This window comes from Anomaloglossus baeobatrachus, chromosome 7 (genome assembly GCF_048569485.1).
Source record: "Anomaloglossus baeobatrachus isolate aAnoBae1 chromosome 7, aAnoBae1.hap1, whole genome shotgun sequence".
In the NCBI taxonomy this organism is placed as follows: domain Eukaryota; kingdom Metazoa; phylum Chordata; class Amphibia; order Anura; family Aromobatidae; genus Anomaloglossus; species Anomaloglossus baeobatrachus.
In genome coordinates, this window is record NC_134359.1 from 308,645,206 (window position 1) to 308,660,641 (window position 15,436).

A 15,436-nucleotide genomic window follows, 5' to 3' on the forward strand; every position below is an offset into this window, starting at 1 on the left:
GACTAGGGGCCACTATATACAGTGATGCAGGGGTGACCGGGGACTCTATATACAGTAATGGAGGGGTGACCAGGGGCCGCTATATACAGTGATGGAGGGGTGACCAGGGGCCGCTATATACAGTGATGGAGGGGTGACCAGGGGCCTCTATATACAGTGATGGAGTGGTGACCAGGGGCCGCTATATACAGTGATGGAGGGGGACCAGGGGGCCCTATATACAGTGCTAGAGGGGGACAGGAGGGGCTCTATACACAGTGATAGAGGGGGACCAGTGGGCCCTATATACAGTGCTAGAGGGGGACATGGTCTCTATACAGTATTAGAGGGGACACGAGGGGATCTATACAGTGCTAGAGGGGGACACGAGGGGCTGTGCGTACAGTGATAGGGGGACACAGGGGTAAGAACTGCTATATACAGAGGTTCTGGGGTCCCTGACTATGCTGAGGGGTACTCACCTTCTGGTTGATGATGAGGCTGTTGATCTCGGGGGTCTCCAGGCTGCTCCTATAGACAGAGGGAGGGGAGTTCAGTGAGGAGGGCAAGGGGCTCCAATAGAAAATACAGGAGGAGGTGCTCACCTGGAGGAGGGGGCCGAGCGACTCCACGCTGCCACACAGCCCTGCACAAGAATAGAGGACAATGAGTGGGGGGCCGCATGGCCAGCGGACCTGGGGAAGTAAAGAGGCTCACCTTCTTACAGATGTCGCTCCACAGCCAGCCCTTCACCTCGCTGCCCCCCGCACTGATCAGATGGCGTTCAGTGGAAGTCATACTGTACACTGGGCCTGCATGGGCTGCAACCGACATAATCAGAGACCATCACATACACATCCCCCAATCACCCCCAAATCAGAGGAAACGCTCCACAATGACCCCACACTGGAAAAAGATGCTCCACAAGGACACCCCAAATTGGAGGATACGCCCCACAATGACACCAAGACATGAAGAGACGCCCCACAATAGCCCCAGATTGGAGGAGACGCTCCACAATGACCCCCAGACAGGAAGAGATGCCCCACAATGACCACCAGATTGGAGGAGATGCTCCACAATGACCCCCAAATCGGAGGAGACACCCAACAATAACCCCAGGCAGGAAGAGACGCTCCACAATGACCCCCAGATTGGAGGACACGCTGCACAATAACCCCCAGACAGGACGAGATGCCGCTCGATGACCACCAGATTGGAGGAGATGCTCCACAATGACCCCCATACAGGAAGAGATGCCCCACAATGACCACCAGATTGGAGGAGATACTCCACAATGACCCCCAAATCAGAGCAGACACCCAACAATAACCCCAGAAACGAAGAGACGCTCCACAATGACCCCCAAATCAGAGGAGACACCCCACAATAACCCCAGGCAGGAAGAGACGCTCCACAATAGCCCCAGATTGCAAGAGACGCTCCACAATGACCCCCAGACAGGAAGAGATGCCCCACAATGACCACCAGATTGGAGGAGATGCTCCACAATGACCCCCAGACAGGAAGAGATGCCCCACAATGACCACCAGATTGGAGGAGATGCTCCACAATGACCCCCAAATCGGAGGAGACACCCAACAATAACCCCAGGCAGGAAGAGACGCTCCACAATGACCCCCAGATTGGAGGACACGCTGCACAATAACCCCCAGACAGGAAGAGATGCTGCTCAATGACCACCAGATTGGAGGAGATGCTCCACAATGACCCCCAGACAGGAAGAGATGCCCCACAATGACCACCAGATTGGAGGAGATGCTCCACAATGACCCCCAGACAGGAAGAGATGCCCCACAATGACCCCCAGACAGGAAGAGATGCCCCACAATGACCACCAGACAGGAAGAGATGCCCCACAATGACCACCAGACAGGGAGAGATGCCCCACAATGACCACCAGACAGGAAGAGATGCCCCACAATGACCACCAGATTGGAGGAGATGCTCCACAATGACCCCCAAATCAGAGGAGACACCCAACAATAACCCCAGGCAGGAAGAGACGCTCCACAATGACCCCCAGATTGGAGGACACGCTGCACAATAACCCCCAGACAGGACGAGATGCCGCTCGATGACCACCAGATTGGAGGAGATGCTCCACAATGACCCCCATACAGGAAGAGATGCCCCACAATGACCACCAGATTGGAGGAGATACTCCACAATGACCCCCAAATCAGAGCAGACACCCAACAATAACCCCAGAAACGAAGAGACGCTCCACAATGACCCCCAAATCAGAGGAGACACCCCACAATAACCCCAGGCAGGAAGAGACGCTCCACAATAGCCCCAGATTGCAAGAGACGCTCCACAATGACCCCCAGACAGGAAGAGATGCCCCACAATGACCACCAGATTGGAGGAGATGCTCCACAATGACCCCCAGACAGGAAGAGATGCCCCACAATGACCACCAGATTGGAGGAGATGCTCCACAATGACCCCCAAATCGGAGGAGACACCCAACAATAACCCCAGGCAGGAAGAGACGCTCCACAATGACCCCCAGATTGGAGGACACGCTGCACAATAACCCCCAGACAGGAAGAGATGCTGCTCAATGACCACCAGATTGGAGGAGATGCTCCACAATGACCCCCAGACAGGAAGAGATGCCCCACAATGACCACCAGATTGGAGGAGATGCTCCACAATGACCCCCAGACAGGAAGAGATGCCCCACAATGACCCCCAGACAGGAAGAGATGCCCCACAATGACCACCAGACAGGAAGAGATGCCCCACAATGACCACCAGACAGGGAGAGATGCCCCACAATGACCACCAGACAGGAAGAGATGCCCCACAATGACCACCAGATTGGAGGAGATGCTCCACAATGACCCCCAAATCAGAGGAGACACCCCACAATAACCCCAGGCAGGAAGAGACGCTCCACAATGGCCCCAGATTGCAAGAGACGCTCCACAATGACCCCCAGATTGGAGGAGATGCTCCACAATGACCAAGAATGGAGACCTGCACAATGACCCCCAGACCTCTACAATCTCTCATGTTATGGTCAGGAGACCGCTGACATTCCCATAAATATCCCATTCAAGGGTAAACTTCTTCCCTGTCCAGGGATAGAGGCAATCCAAGATCCACTACCCCAAGAGTCCAGGAGGAAAAAAAAATTCAGGAAAACCCCAAAAATAGAGCACAAGAGGGGTTGAGATCTAACAGGCGGCACCCCCTGACTACATATACACAAATAGAAATTGCGGTGGAGCGTGCCTACTCTGCCTAGATGCCTCGTCACCGCCTAAGAAACTAGCTAACCTCAAAGATGAAGAAAGGCATCCTCACATGCCTCTGAGCAGCCTCAAAGGCATAGTTAAACCCCCAACATATACTGATGATGATATAAAAATTAAACAATATACAGGTGGTTAGGGATAGACTTAAGCACAGAGAGGCCCTGCTAACCAAGACACAAACGATAGGATAGATCACTGGGTGTTGCCAGCAAAACCCTAATATATGCCAACTCCTGATGATCAACATTCCCTGAGGACCACACGACCCCCCCCCCCCCCGCCCCCCACTACATCAGGGAACTCTTGTGCGGGACACAAGGCAGGATAATATACAAGCGAGATTATCTCAGAAAAACGCTAAGTAGCAACTGCGATAGGCAGAAAAATATCTACTGTCCACCAGGACTAATAGTGAGCAAACATAGAGGAGGAATACTAAGTACAACAACAAGTGAATGTGCCAAAATGGTGGAAAAAGCCTTCACTGGATTCTCAGCAAAGTCCTATTGATAAAGTTCATCAGTGGGAACACAATGGAACATAAACACATATGAGCGAAAATCGACGTTTTGAGCCCAAAAGGCATCACTAGGTACTCAACATGGCCCTCAGGGGTGTTAGGAGCAGTCTTCCATTCATCACCCTCCTTAATTCGAATGAGATTGTACGCCCCCTTAAGGTCAAGTTTGGTAAACCATTTAGCCCCCTATAGTCTAGAGAAAACGTCTGACATCAAAGGCAACGGATACTGATATTTAATAGTGATTGTATTAACCCCTTCACCCCCGGCCACTAAAACACCCTAATGACCGGGCCATTTTTTTGCAATTCTTATCAGTGTCTCTTTATGAGGTTATAACTCAGGAGCTTCAACGGATCCTGGCGATTCTGAGATTGTTTTTTCGTGACATATTGTACTTCATGTCAGTGGTAAATTTAGGCCGATATTTTTTGCGTTTATTTGTGAAAATTTAGGAAATTGTGCGAAAATTTTGAAAATTTCGCAATTTTCAAACTTTGAAAATGTATGCCCATAAATCTGAGAGATATGTCACACAAAATAGTTACGAAATAACATTTCCCACTTGTCTACTTTACATCAGCGCAATTTTCGAAAGAAATTTTTTTTCCGTTAGGAAGTTAGAAGGGGTCAAAGTTCATCAGCAAATTCTAATTTTTCCAACAAAATTTAGAAAATAATTTTTTTAGGGACCACATCACATTTGAAGTGACTTTGAGAGGCCGAGGTGACAGAAAATACCCAAAAGTGACCCCATTCTAAAAACTGCACCCCTCACACTGCTCAAAACCACATCCAAGAAGTTTATTAACCCTTTAGGTGCTTCACAGGAACCAAAGCAATGTGGAAGGAAAAAATGAAAATTTTACTTTTTAACACAAAAATGTTACTTTAGCTATAAAATTTTCATTTTTACAAGGGAGAAAAGAGAAAGTGCACCCTACAATTTATTGTGCATTTTCTCCTGAGTACGCTGATACCCCATATGGGGTAAACATCAATTGTTTGGGTGCACGGCAGAGGTCGAAAGGCAAGGAGCGCCATTTGAATTTTTGAACGCAAAATTAGCTGCACTCATTAGCGGACGCCATGTCGGGTTTGAAGACCCCCTGAGGTGCCTAAACAATGGAGCTCCCCCACAAGTAACCCCATTTTGGAAACTAGAGCCCTCAAATAATTTTTCTAGATGTTTGGTGAGCACTTTGAACACCTGGGGGCTTCACAGAAGTTTATAACGTTGAGCCGTGAAAAGAAAAAACATTTTTTTTTACCACAAAACTGTTGCTTCAACTAGGTAGCTTTTTTTTTCACAAGGGTATCGGGAAAAAATGCAACATAAAATGTATTGTCCATTTTCTCCTGAGTACGCAGATACCTCATATGTGGTGGAAATCAAATGTTTGGGCACACGGCAGATCTCGAAAGGGAAGGAGCGCCATTTGAATTTTTGAACGCAAAATTAGCTGCACTCATTAGCGGACACCATGTCAGGTTTGAAGACCCCCTGAGGTGCCTAAACAATGGAGCTCCCCCACAAGTGACCCCATTTTGGAAACTAGAGCCCTCAAATAATTTTTCTAGATGTTTGGTGAACACTTTGAACACCTGGGGGCTTCACAAAAGTTTATAAAGTTAAGCTGTGAAAATATATATTTTTTTTTTTTACCACAAAACTGTTGCTTCAACTAAGTAGCTTTTTTTTCCACAAGGGTATCAGGAAAAAATACACCATGAAATTTATAGTGCATTTTTTCCTGAGTACGACGATACCTCATATGTGGTGGAAAGTAATTGTTTGGGCGCATGGCGGGGCTCAGAAGAGAAGGAGCACCATTTGACAGCAAAATTTGTTTGAATCATTAGCGGATACCATGTCACGTTTAGAGACCCCCTGAGGTGCCTAAACAGTGGAGCTCCCCCACAAGTGACCCCATTTTGGAAACTAGACCCCTCAAGGAGTTTATCTAGATGTTTGGTGTGCCCCAAGGGGCTCCACAGAAGTTGATAATGTTGAGCCATGGATACAATTTTCTTTTGTTTTACCACAGAACTGTTACTTGAACCAGGTAGCTTTTTTTTCACAAGGGTATCAGGAAAAAATGCACCATAAAACGTATTGTGCAATTTCTCCCGAGTACGCAGATACCTCACATGTGGTGGAAAGTATTTGTTGGGCGCATGGCGTGGCTCAGAAGAGAAGGGCACCATTTGACAGCAAAATTGGTTGGAATCATTAGCGGACGCCATGTCACGTTTTTAGACCCCCCCTATGGTGCCTAAACAGTGGAGCTCCCCCACAAATTACCCCATTTTGGAACTAGACCCCTCAAGGAATTTATCTAGATGTTTAGTGAGCCCCTTGTACCCCCAGGGGCTCCACTGAAAGTTGATAACGTTGAACCGTGAAAATTATTTTTTTTTTTAAATTTTTGCAGCAACAAACTAGCTTTTTTTTTTCTTTTTACAACGGTATCAGGAAAAAATGCACCATAAAACGTATCGTGCAATTTTTCCCGAGTACGCAGATACCTCATATGTGGTGGAAATCAATTGTTTGGGCGCATGGCGGGGCTCAGAAGACAAGGAACGCCATTTGACTTTTCAAACGCACAGACGCAGTGCACTGATCGGCCGCTGCAGGACGCACGGTCGGATGAGATACAAAAAGCGCTGGGGATACGGAAAAAAAAAAAAAAAAAGTCACGCCAAAAATTGAGCAGGGATGCTGATCCGCGCTCAGCGGGACGCACGGACAGATGCGATACTTTTTCCGTATCCCCGACGCTTTTTGTATCGCATCAGTCCGTGCGTCCCGCCGAGCGCTGATCAGGGATGCACATAACGGATCGGCATCCATGCTCAATTTTTGGCAGGACAAAATGCATCGGGGATACGGAAAAAAAAAAAAGTCATGCTAAAAATTAAGCAGAGATGCCGATCCGTTATGTGCATCCCTGATCAGCGCTCGGCGGGACGCACGGACTGATGCGATACAAAAAGCGTCAGGGATACGGAAAAAAAAAAGCATCGCATCAGTCCGTGCGTCCCGCTGAGCGCTGATCAGGGATGCACATAACGGATCGGCATCCATGCTCAATTTTTGGCGTGACTTTTTTTTCTGTATCCCCGATGCTTTTTGTCACGCCAAAAATTGAGCAGGGATGCCGATCCGTTATGTGCATCCCTGATCAGCGCTCGGCGGGACGCACGGACTGATGTGATACAAAAAGCGTCGGGGATACGGGAAATAAAAAGGCCCCCCGAAAACTGACCACGGATGCACACTGATTGGAGCGATTGCGCGTCATAGCACGATCGCTCCAATCAGTGCTGCAGGGGCTGGGGGCGGCATGTTTGAGATCCACCTATGATCTGCTGTACCTGCTACAGCACATCATAGCCGGATCTCATAGTATCGCACTAATTCCGGCATTATTTTTACCGAAATCAGTGCGAAAGATGTGGTTGGCGGTTCAGATTTGAACAGCCAATCACATCGATCGTCGATGAGGGGTGGTGGTGCCATGACTCCTTAATATAGGTTCTCATAGCATCATGTTCGGGCACAGATAGATTGAAAATCCGTCCCTTGGGGAATTTGGATCCTGGCAATAATTCAATGGCGCAATCACACTCCCTATGTGGAGGCAAGGAATCAGAACTAGTCTCATTAAACACCTCAAGGAAAGCAGAAACTCAGGTACATCATGTGGCGGAGGGGAAATAGACAAAGCAGAGAGGTCATTATACGCCGACAACCCCGGCACGCGCCCACAACCCCGGCACGCGCCCACAACCCCGGCACGCGCACACAACCCCGGCACGCGCACACAACCCCGGCACGCGCACACAACCCCGGCACGCGCACACAACCCCGGCACGCGCACACAACCCCGGCACGCGCACACAACCACGGCACGCGCACACAACCCCAGCTAACGATGGACAAAGATGTCCACTCTAATATAGGATTATGGGCCTGCAACCATGGAAATCCTAACACCAGATTATCATGGAAGTTCTTTAATACCAAAAATTCACATTCCTCCTGATGACCCGGTTTAACCCTCATAATTCCCTGAACTGGGGCTTATTTTTGGCAAGAGGAGTAGCATCAATTCCCCTTAAAGGAATGCATCTTTGGAGGCACCAGAGGAAGACCACAAGTTTTCACAAATCCCAAATCCATCAAATTGAAGGCGGCCCCTGAGTGAACAAAGGCTGGAGCCGGAGAAGATGATGAGGAACATAAAGAAACTGACAGCAGAAACGTAGTTTGTAACGCACCCACCTCAGAGGAGCGAGCAGCCCTCCTCTCTGGCTAAGGACAAGCAGCACTAATATGAGGAGCCTCCCCGCAGTAACAGCAGAGCCTACTCCTTCTCCTAAATGCCTGCCCCTCTACAGAGGATTGAGCTCCATCACATTGCACAGGGTCACAGACATGTCCCTTACACAATACATCAGCTCCAGATCCATACGCTCGTGAAGACGTCTATCCACCTGGATAGTCAGGGTCTTCGACTCATCCAACCAGAAGGAATAGGGCATCCCACCATCACATCCTTCACCGTCTCCACCAAACCCTTTCTAACAATCGCAGCAGGAGCCTCGTCATTCCACGACGTGAGGAACCAGCAACAAAATAAAAGGGATGACTCCTGAAACTTAACTTTTACTAAAGTGAAAGCTTAAAAGTGACAAACACGTGCCACTGGGTCACCAGGATCACACGGGCCCAAATACAGACAAATCCCTGTGCCCCTATAGACAATTCACCATGATCTCAAAGTATCCTCATAGTAACCCACGGGGGGAGCCGCCCCCAGACGAAAAATCGGGATTATTGTAAGGGAAAAATAGTGAGACAAAGTAGTAACCAATCAGAAGCCCTGGATCTCATCTCTCAGTAGGACAATCCGAGTATATGATATGGAAAGACGTCAAGGCTGGATTTCAGAAAGGCAGATTTTACGGGACTCAGAAAGAGGATAGCGGGACTCAATGGCCGCATGTCCTTAAGGACAGAAATGTCCAGGAAGGATGGGACATCTTGAAAAATTAGATTCTCACACGCAATCGTTAACAATCCCTAAAAGAGGGAAGAATAAGAAACATTTAAGGAAAACAGGCTGGATGAACACAGGACTTACACACAGGCTAAAAAGGGAGAAAAATGTTTATTAAATGGAAAGATGGGGCATATCTAAAGAAAATAACAGTCCATTACTCCATTATTAAAAAATTATTATTCAATTATTAAAAAAACCTTCCCTTGATCCGTCCTGCACAAGCACCTACAGACCAGTCTCCAATCTCCCCTTCATCTCTAAACTCTTGGAGCGCCTGGTCTACTCTCGCCTCACCCGCTACCTGTCCTCTCACTCTCTTCTAGATCCTTTACAGTCTGGCTTCTGCCCTTTACACGCAACAGAAACTGCCCTTGTCAAAGTGACCAATGACCTATTGACAGCAAAACGTAACGGTGACCACTCTCTGCTTATTCTTCTTGACCTCTCTGCCGCCTTCGACACTGTTGACCACTCTCTGCTTATTCTTCTTGACCTCTCTGCCGCCTTCGACACTGTTGACCACTCTCTGCTTATTCTTCTTGACCTCTCTGCCGCCTTCGACACTGTTGACCACTCTCTGCTTATTCTTCTTGACCTCTCTGCCGCCTTCGACACTGTTGACCACTCTCTGCTTATTCTTCTTGACCTCTCTGCCGCCTTCGACACTGTTGACCACTCTCTGCTTATTCTTCTTGACCTCTCTGCCGCCTTCGACACTGTTGACCACTCTCTGCTTATTCTTCTTGACCTCTCTGCCGCCTTCGACACTGTTGACCACTCTCTGCTTATTCTTCTTGACCTCTCGGCCGCCTTCGACACTGTTGACCACTCTCTGCTTATTCTTCTTGACCTCTCGGCCGCCTTCGACACTGTTGACCACTCTCTGCTTATTCTTCTTGACCTCTCGGCCGCCTTCGACACTGTTGACCACTCTCTGCTTATTCTTCTTGACCTCTCGGCCGCCTTCGACACTGTTGACCACCATCTCCTTCTCTCTAGGCTCCATTCTATCAGCCTAAAGGACACTGTTCTTTCCTGGTTCTCTTCCTATCTTTCTAGGCGCTCATTCAGTGTATCATTTGCTGGCTCCACATCTTCTCCTCTCCATCTCACTGTTGGGGTCCCTCAAGGTTCAGTCCTCGGCCCTCTTCTTTTCTCTCTCTACACTGCCCCAATTGGAATGGCCATCAGCAGATTTGGCTTTCAGTACCTTCTTTATGCTGATGACACACCGCTATACACCTCATCCCCTGAGCTCACCCCCGCTGTACTACAGAACACCAGTGACTGCCTGATCGCAGTTTGCAACGTCATGTCTGCTCTCTATCTGAAACTTAACCTTTCAAGAACTGAACTTCTGCTTTTCCCTCCGTCCCCCAACCTTCCTCAACCTGACATCGCTCTCTCTGTGTGTGGCACAACGATAAGTCCTAGGCCGCAGACCCACTGTCTGGGGGTTATACTAGACACCGATCTCTCCTTCACCCCCCATACACAATCTCTTGCCCACTCCTGCCGCTTGCACCTCAAGAACATCTCTAGAATCCGCCCCTTTCAGACAATGGAAACGACACAAACCCTCACCGTGGCCCTGATCCACTCTCGCCTGGACTACTGTAACTCTCTATTAATTGGTCTCCCCCTAACTAGACTCTCTCCTCTACAGTCTATCCTTAATGCAGCAGCTAGGGTCACCTATCTGGCCAACCGCTACTCGGATACCTCTGCTCTGTGCCAGTCATTGCACTGGCTGCCCATATATCACAGGATCCAATTCACACTGCTTGTTCTCACCCACAAAGCTCTCCACAGTGCAGCACCCCCTACATCTCCACCCTCATCTCTATCACCACAAAGCTCTCCATAGTGCAGCACCCCCTACATCTCCACCCTCCTCTCTATCACCACAAAGCTCTCCACAGTGCAGCACCCCCTACATCTCCACCCTCCTCTCTATCACCACAAAGCTCTCCACAGTGCAGCACCCCCTACATCTCCTCCTCATTTCTATCATCACAAAGCTCTCCCTAGTGTAGCACCCCCTACATCTCCCCCTCATCTCTATCACCACAAAGCTCTCCACAGTGCAGCACCCCCTACATCTCCTCCTCATTTCTATCACCACAAAGCTCTCCCTAGTGTAGCACCCCCTACATCTCCCCCTCATCTCTATCACCACAAAGCCCTCCATAGTGCAGCACCCCCTACATCTCCTCCTCATTTCTATCACCACAAAGCTCTCCCTAGTGTAGCACCCCCTACATCTCCACCCTCACCCCACCCATCCTCTCCACAGTGCGGCACCCCCTACATCTCCACCCTCCTCTGTATCACCACAAAGCTTTCCACAGTGCGGCACCCCCTACATCTCCTCCTCATCTCTATCACCACAAAGCTCTCCCTAGTGTAGCACCCCCTACATCTCCACCCTCCTCTCTGTCTATCACCACAAAGCTCTCCACAGTGCAGCACCCCCTACATCTCCTCCTCATTTCTATCACCACAAAGCTCTCCCTAGTGTAGCACCCCCTACATCTCCACCCTCACCCCACCCATCCTCTCCACAGTGCTGCACCCCCTACATCTCCACCCTCCTCTCTGTCTATCACCACAAAGCCCTCCATAGTGCAGCACCCCCTACATCTCCTCCTCATTTCTATCACCACAAAGCTCTCCCTAGTGTAGCACCCCTACATTTCCACCCTCACCCCACCCATCCTCTCCACAGTGCGGCACCCCCTACATCTCCACCCTCCTCTGTATCACCACAAAGCTTTCCACAGTGCGGCACCCCCTACATCTCCTCCTCATCTCTATCACCACAAAGCTCTCCCTAGTGCTAGTGTAGCACCCCCTACATCTCCACCCTCACCCCACCCATCCTCTCCACAGTGCAGCACCCCCTACATTTCCACCCTCCTCTGTATCACCACAAAGCTCTCCACAGTGCAGCACCCCCTAGATCTCCACCCTCATCTCTATCACCACAAAGCTCTCCACAGTGCGGCACCCCCTACATCTCCACCCTCCTCTCTATCACCACAAAGCTCTCCACAGTGCAGCACCCCCTACATCTCCACCCTCCTCTCTATCACCACAAAGCTCTCCACAGTGCAGCACCCCCTACATCTCCACCCTCATCTCTATCACCACAAAGCTCTCCACAGTGCGGCACCCCCTACATCTCCACCCTCCTCTCTGTCTATCACCACAAAGCTCTCCACTGTGCAGCACTCCCTACATCTCCACCCTCCTCTCTATCACCACAAAGCTCTCCACAGTGCAGCACCCCCTACATCTCCACCCTCATCTCTATCACCACAAAGCTCTCCACAGTGCGGCACCCCCTACATCTCCACCCTCCTCTCTATCACCACAAAGCTCTCCACAGTGCAGCACCCCCTACATCTCCACCCTCCTCTCTGTCTATCACCACAAAGCTCTCCACTGTGCAGCACCCCCTACATCTCCTCCTCATCTCTGTCTATCACCACAAAGCTCTCCACTGTGCAGCACCCCCTACATCTCCTCCTCATCTCTGTCTATCACCACAAAGCTCTCCACAGTGCAGCACCCCCTACATCTCCACCCTCCTCTCTATCACCACAAAGCTCTCCACAGTGCAGCACCCCCTACATCTCCACCCTCATCTCTATCACCACAAAGCTCTCCACAGTGCGGCACCCCCTACATCTCCACCCTCCTCTCTGTCTATCACCACAAAGCTCTCCACAGTGCGGCACCCCCTACATCTCCACCCTCCTCTCTGTCTATCACCACAAAGCTCTCCACAGTGCAGCACCCCCTACATCTCCACCCTCCTCTCTATCACCACAAAGCTCTCCACTGTGCAGCACCCCCTACATCTCCTCCTCATCTCTGTCTATCACCACAAAGCTCTCCACTGTGCAGCACCCCCTACATCTCCTCCTCATCTCTGTCTATCACCACAAAGCTCTCCACAGTGCAGCACTCCCTACATCTCCACCCTCCTCTCTATCACCACAAAGCTCTCCACAGTGCAGCACCCCCTACATCTCCACCCTCCTCTCTATCACCACAAAGCTCTCCACAGTGCAGCACCCCCTACATCTCCACCCTCATCTCTATCACCACAAAGCTCTCCACAGTGCGGCACCCCCTACAACTCCACCCTCCTCTCTGTCTATCACCACAAAGCTCTCCACAGTGCGGCACCCCCTACATCTCCACCCTCCTCTCTGTCTATCACCACAAAGCTCTCCACAGTGCAGCACCCCCTACATCTCCACCCTCCTCTCTATCACCACAAAGCTCTCCACAGTGCAGCACCCCCTACATCTCCTCCTCATCTCTATCACCACAAAGCTCTCCACAGTGCAGCACCCCCTACATCTCCACCCTCCTCTCTGTCTATCATCCCACCCGTTCTCTATGCTCTGCAAGCGACTTTCGACTAACATCCACACTAATTCGAACCTCCCACTCCCGGATCCAAGACTTCTTCCGAGCTGCACCAACCCTCTGGAACGCTCTACCCCAAGAAATTAGAACAAATCACAACTTACTCAGCTTCAGGCGCACCCTAAAGACGCATCTTTTTAGGGTGGCCTATCACACTCCCTAATCAAATTCAATTCACACAGTGCCTCTACAACTTCTCACAACATAACTCCACATCAAACTCCATGGCACCCAAAGGCATCTCAAGGCTCGGGCCCACTGGTCCAGGAAGCCATTATCTATCCCCCATTTCCGTGAGACGGCTGGATTGTCATTGTAAATAAGCCCCTGTACCTTGCCCCCCCCCCCCCCCATCTCATTGTAGATTGTAAGCTCTCACGAGCAGGGTTGTGCTTTTTCTTCTAAATATTGTATTTTCTATAACTGTTACTTGTTTGTATATGATTCTCCTGAATTGTACAGCGCTGCGGAATATGTTGGCGCTATAGAAATAAAGATTATTATTATTATTATTATTATTATTATTAACAGTCTGCGAAACCTGCAGGGCACACATCAGATTACACAGGTCTGCAAAAAAAAAAATATTTTCGAAAGCTGTTTTGGTTATTCCACGTAATCTTTATGTTTGAGTGCGCTGAATCCGAAAATGACCTCCGTTTTGTCATAGGACATCACGTTTTCTGACAATTTAAGTAACTATGTTAAATAAGACAATACATCAAAATAAATGAAAATAGACTCGGAACCATGGAAGATCCCAATAGATCATTGGCAAAAAGGTGAAAAGAGCATTTTCACCTAATCTGGCTGCCATCCCCTTACTAACCATCAACACTAGAAGTAGCCGAGGGGTGAACTAACATCCTGTGCACCGCAAACCCAGCCGGAGAACTAGCAAGGAAAGATGAATAACTCTCTGCCTCAGAAATAGACCGCAAAGGTATAGCAAGCCCCCCACATTCAAAGACTACGGTGATATAGGAAAACACAATACACAGATGGATGTTAGGATTAGCAAAGGTGAGGCCCCACTGACTAAATAGGAAAGGATAGGAAAGGGGCTGATGGTCGTCGGGGTCACGTCGTTAGTGACGCAGATCCGGCCTCGTTTGACATATCGTAGCGTGTAACACAAATGAGCGACTGTGAACGAGCAAAAATACTCACCTTATCATTGCTCGTTGACACATCGCTCATTTTAAAAAAAAAAAAAAATCGAACGTCCTTCTGTGCTCCGGTTGTTCATCGTTCCCGAGGCAGCACACGTCACTCCGTGTGACACTCCGGGAACGATGAACATCTCCTTACCTGCAGCCGCCGGCAATGCGGAAGGAAGGAGGTGGGCGGGATGTTTACATCCTGCTCATCTCCGCTTCTATTGGACGGCTGCCGTGTGATGTCGCTGTGACGCCGCACGAACCACCCCCTTAGAAAGGAGGCGGTTCGCCGGCCAGAGCAACGTCGCAGGGCAGGTAAGTGCGTGTGACGGGGTTAAGCGAGGTTGTGCGGCACAGGCAGCGATTTGCCCGTGTCGCACAACCGATGGGGGCAGGTACAATCGCTTGCGATCTCGCTAGCAGCGTGTAAAGCCCGCTTTACAGGAGAAAAACTTCAAACATAGCTGCAGGGAGCTTCCCAGCTAAGCAGCAGAGAGGGAAGATTCCTGCAGGCTAATAAACTGAAAACAACCACAATATTTGACAACCCAGATAAGAACAAAAACAACATAAGAAAGAGCCAAGCACTTATCTGGGGGTAGATGTGGTCAGAAGCAAGATGAAAAGTCTGGTGAACTTCAGAACAAATAATAACCGGCTCAGAAAGTTAGCAATGGAAACGCCCATTGCTCCAGCACACCTAACTCTGTCCAAACCATTCCTGGCCACAAGAGGGAGCCTCACAGCAGCAAAAGCATAACTGACATTCACAACAGTACCCCCCCTTGAGGAGGAGTCACCGAACCCTCACCAACGCCACCGGGTTGCTCAGGATGAGCATGATGGAAGGCACGAACCAACCTGTCCGCATGGATGTCAGAAGCCACAACCCAAGAGTTATCCTCCTGCCCATAACCCTTCCATTTCACAAGGTATTGAAGCTGACGCCTACTGCGACGGGAATCCAGAAAT

The 15,436-nt window shown here is 49.7% G+C and overlaps 1 protein-coding gene across 1 annotated transcript in view; it reads right to left on the minus strand.

Annotated features, from left to right (window-relative positions):
- Positions 1–15,436, minus strand: part of THOC6 (THO complex subunit 6) — a 33,274-nt gene that overhangs the window by 7,998 nt on the left and 9,840 nt on the right. The window contains 3 exon segments of the mRNA XM_075319910.1: positions 462–510; positions 585–625; positions 697–800. Of these exon segments, the coding sequence (XP_075176025.1) occupies positions 462–510; positions 585–625; positions 697–800 (194 nt within the window).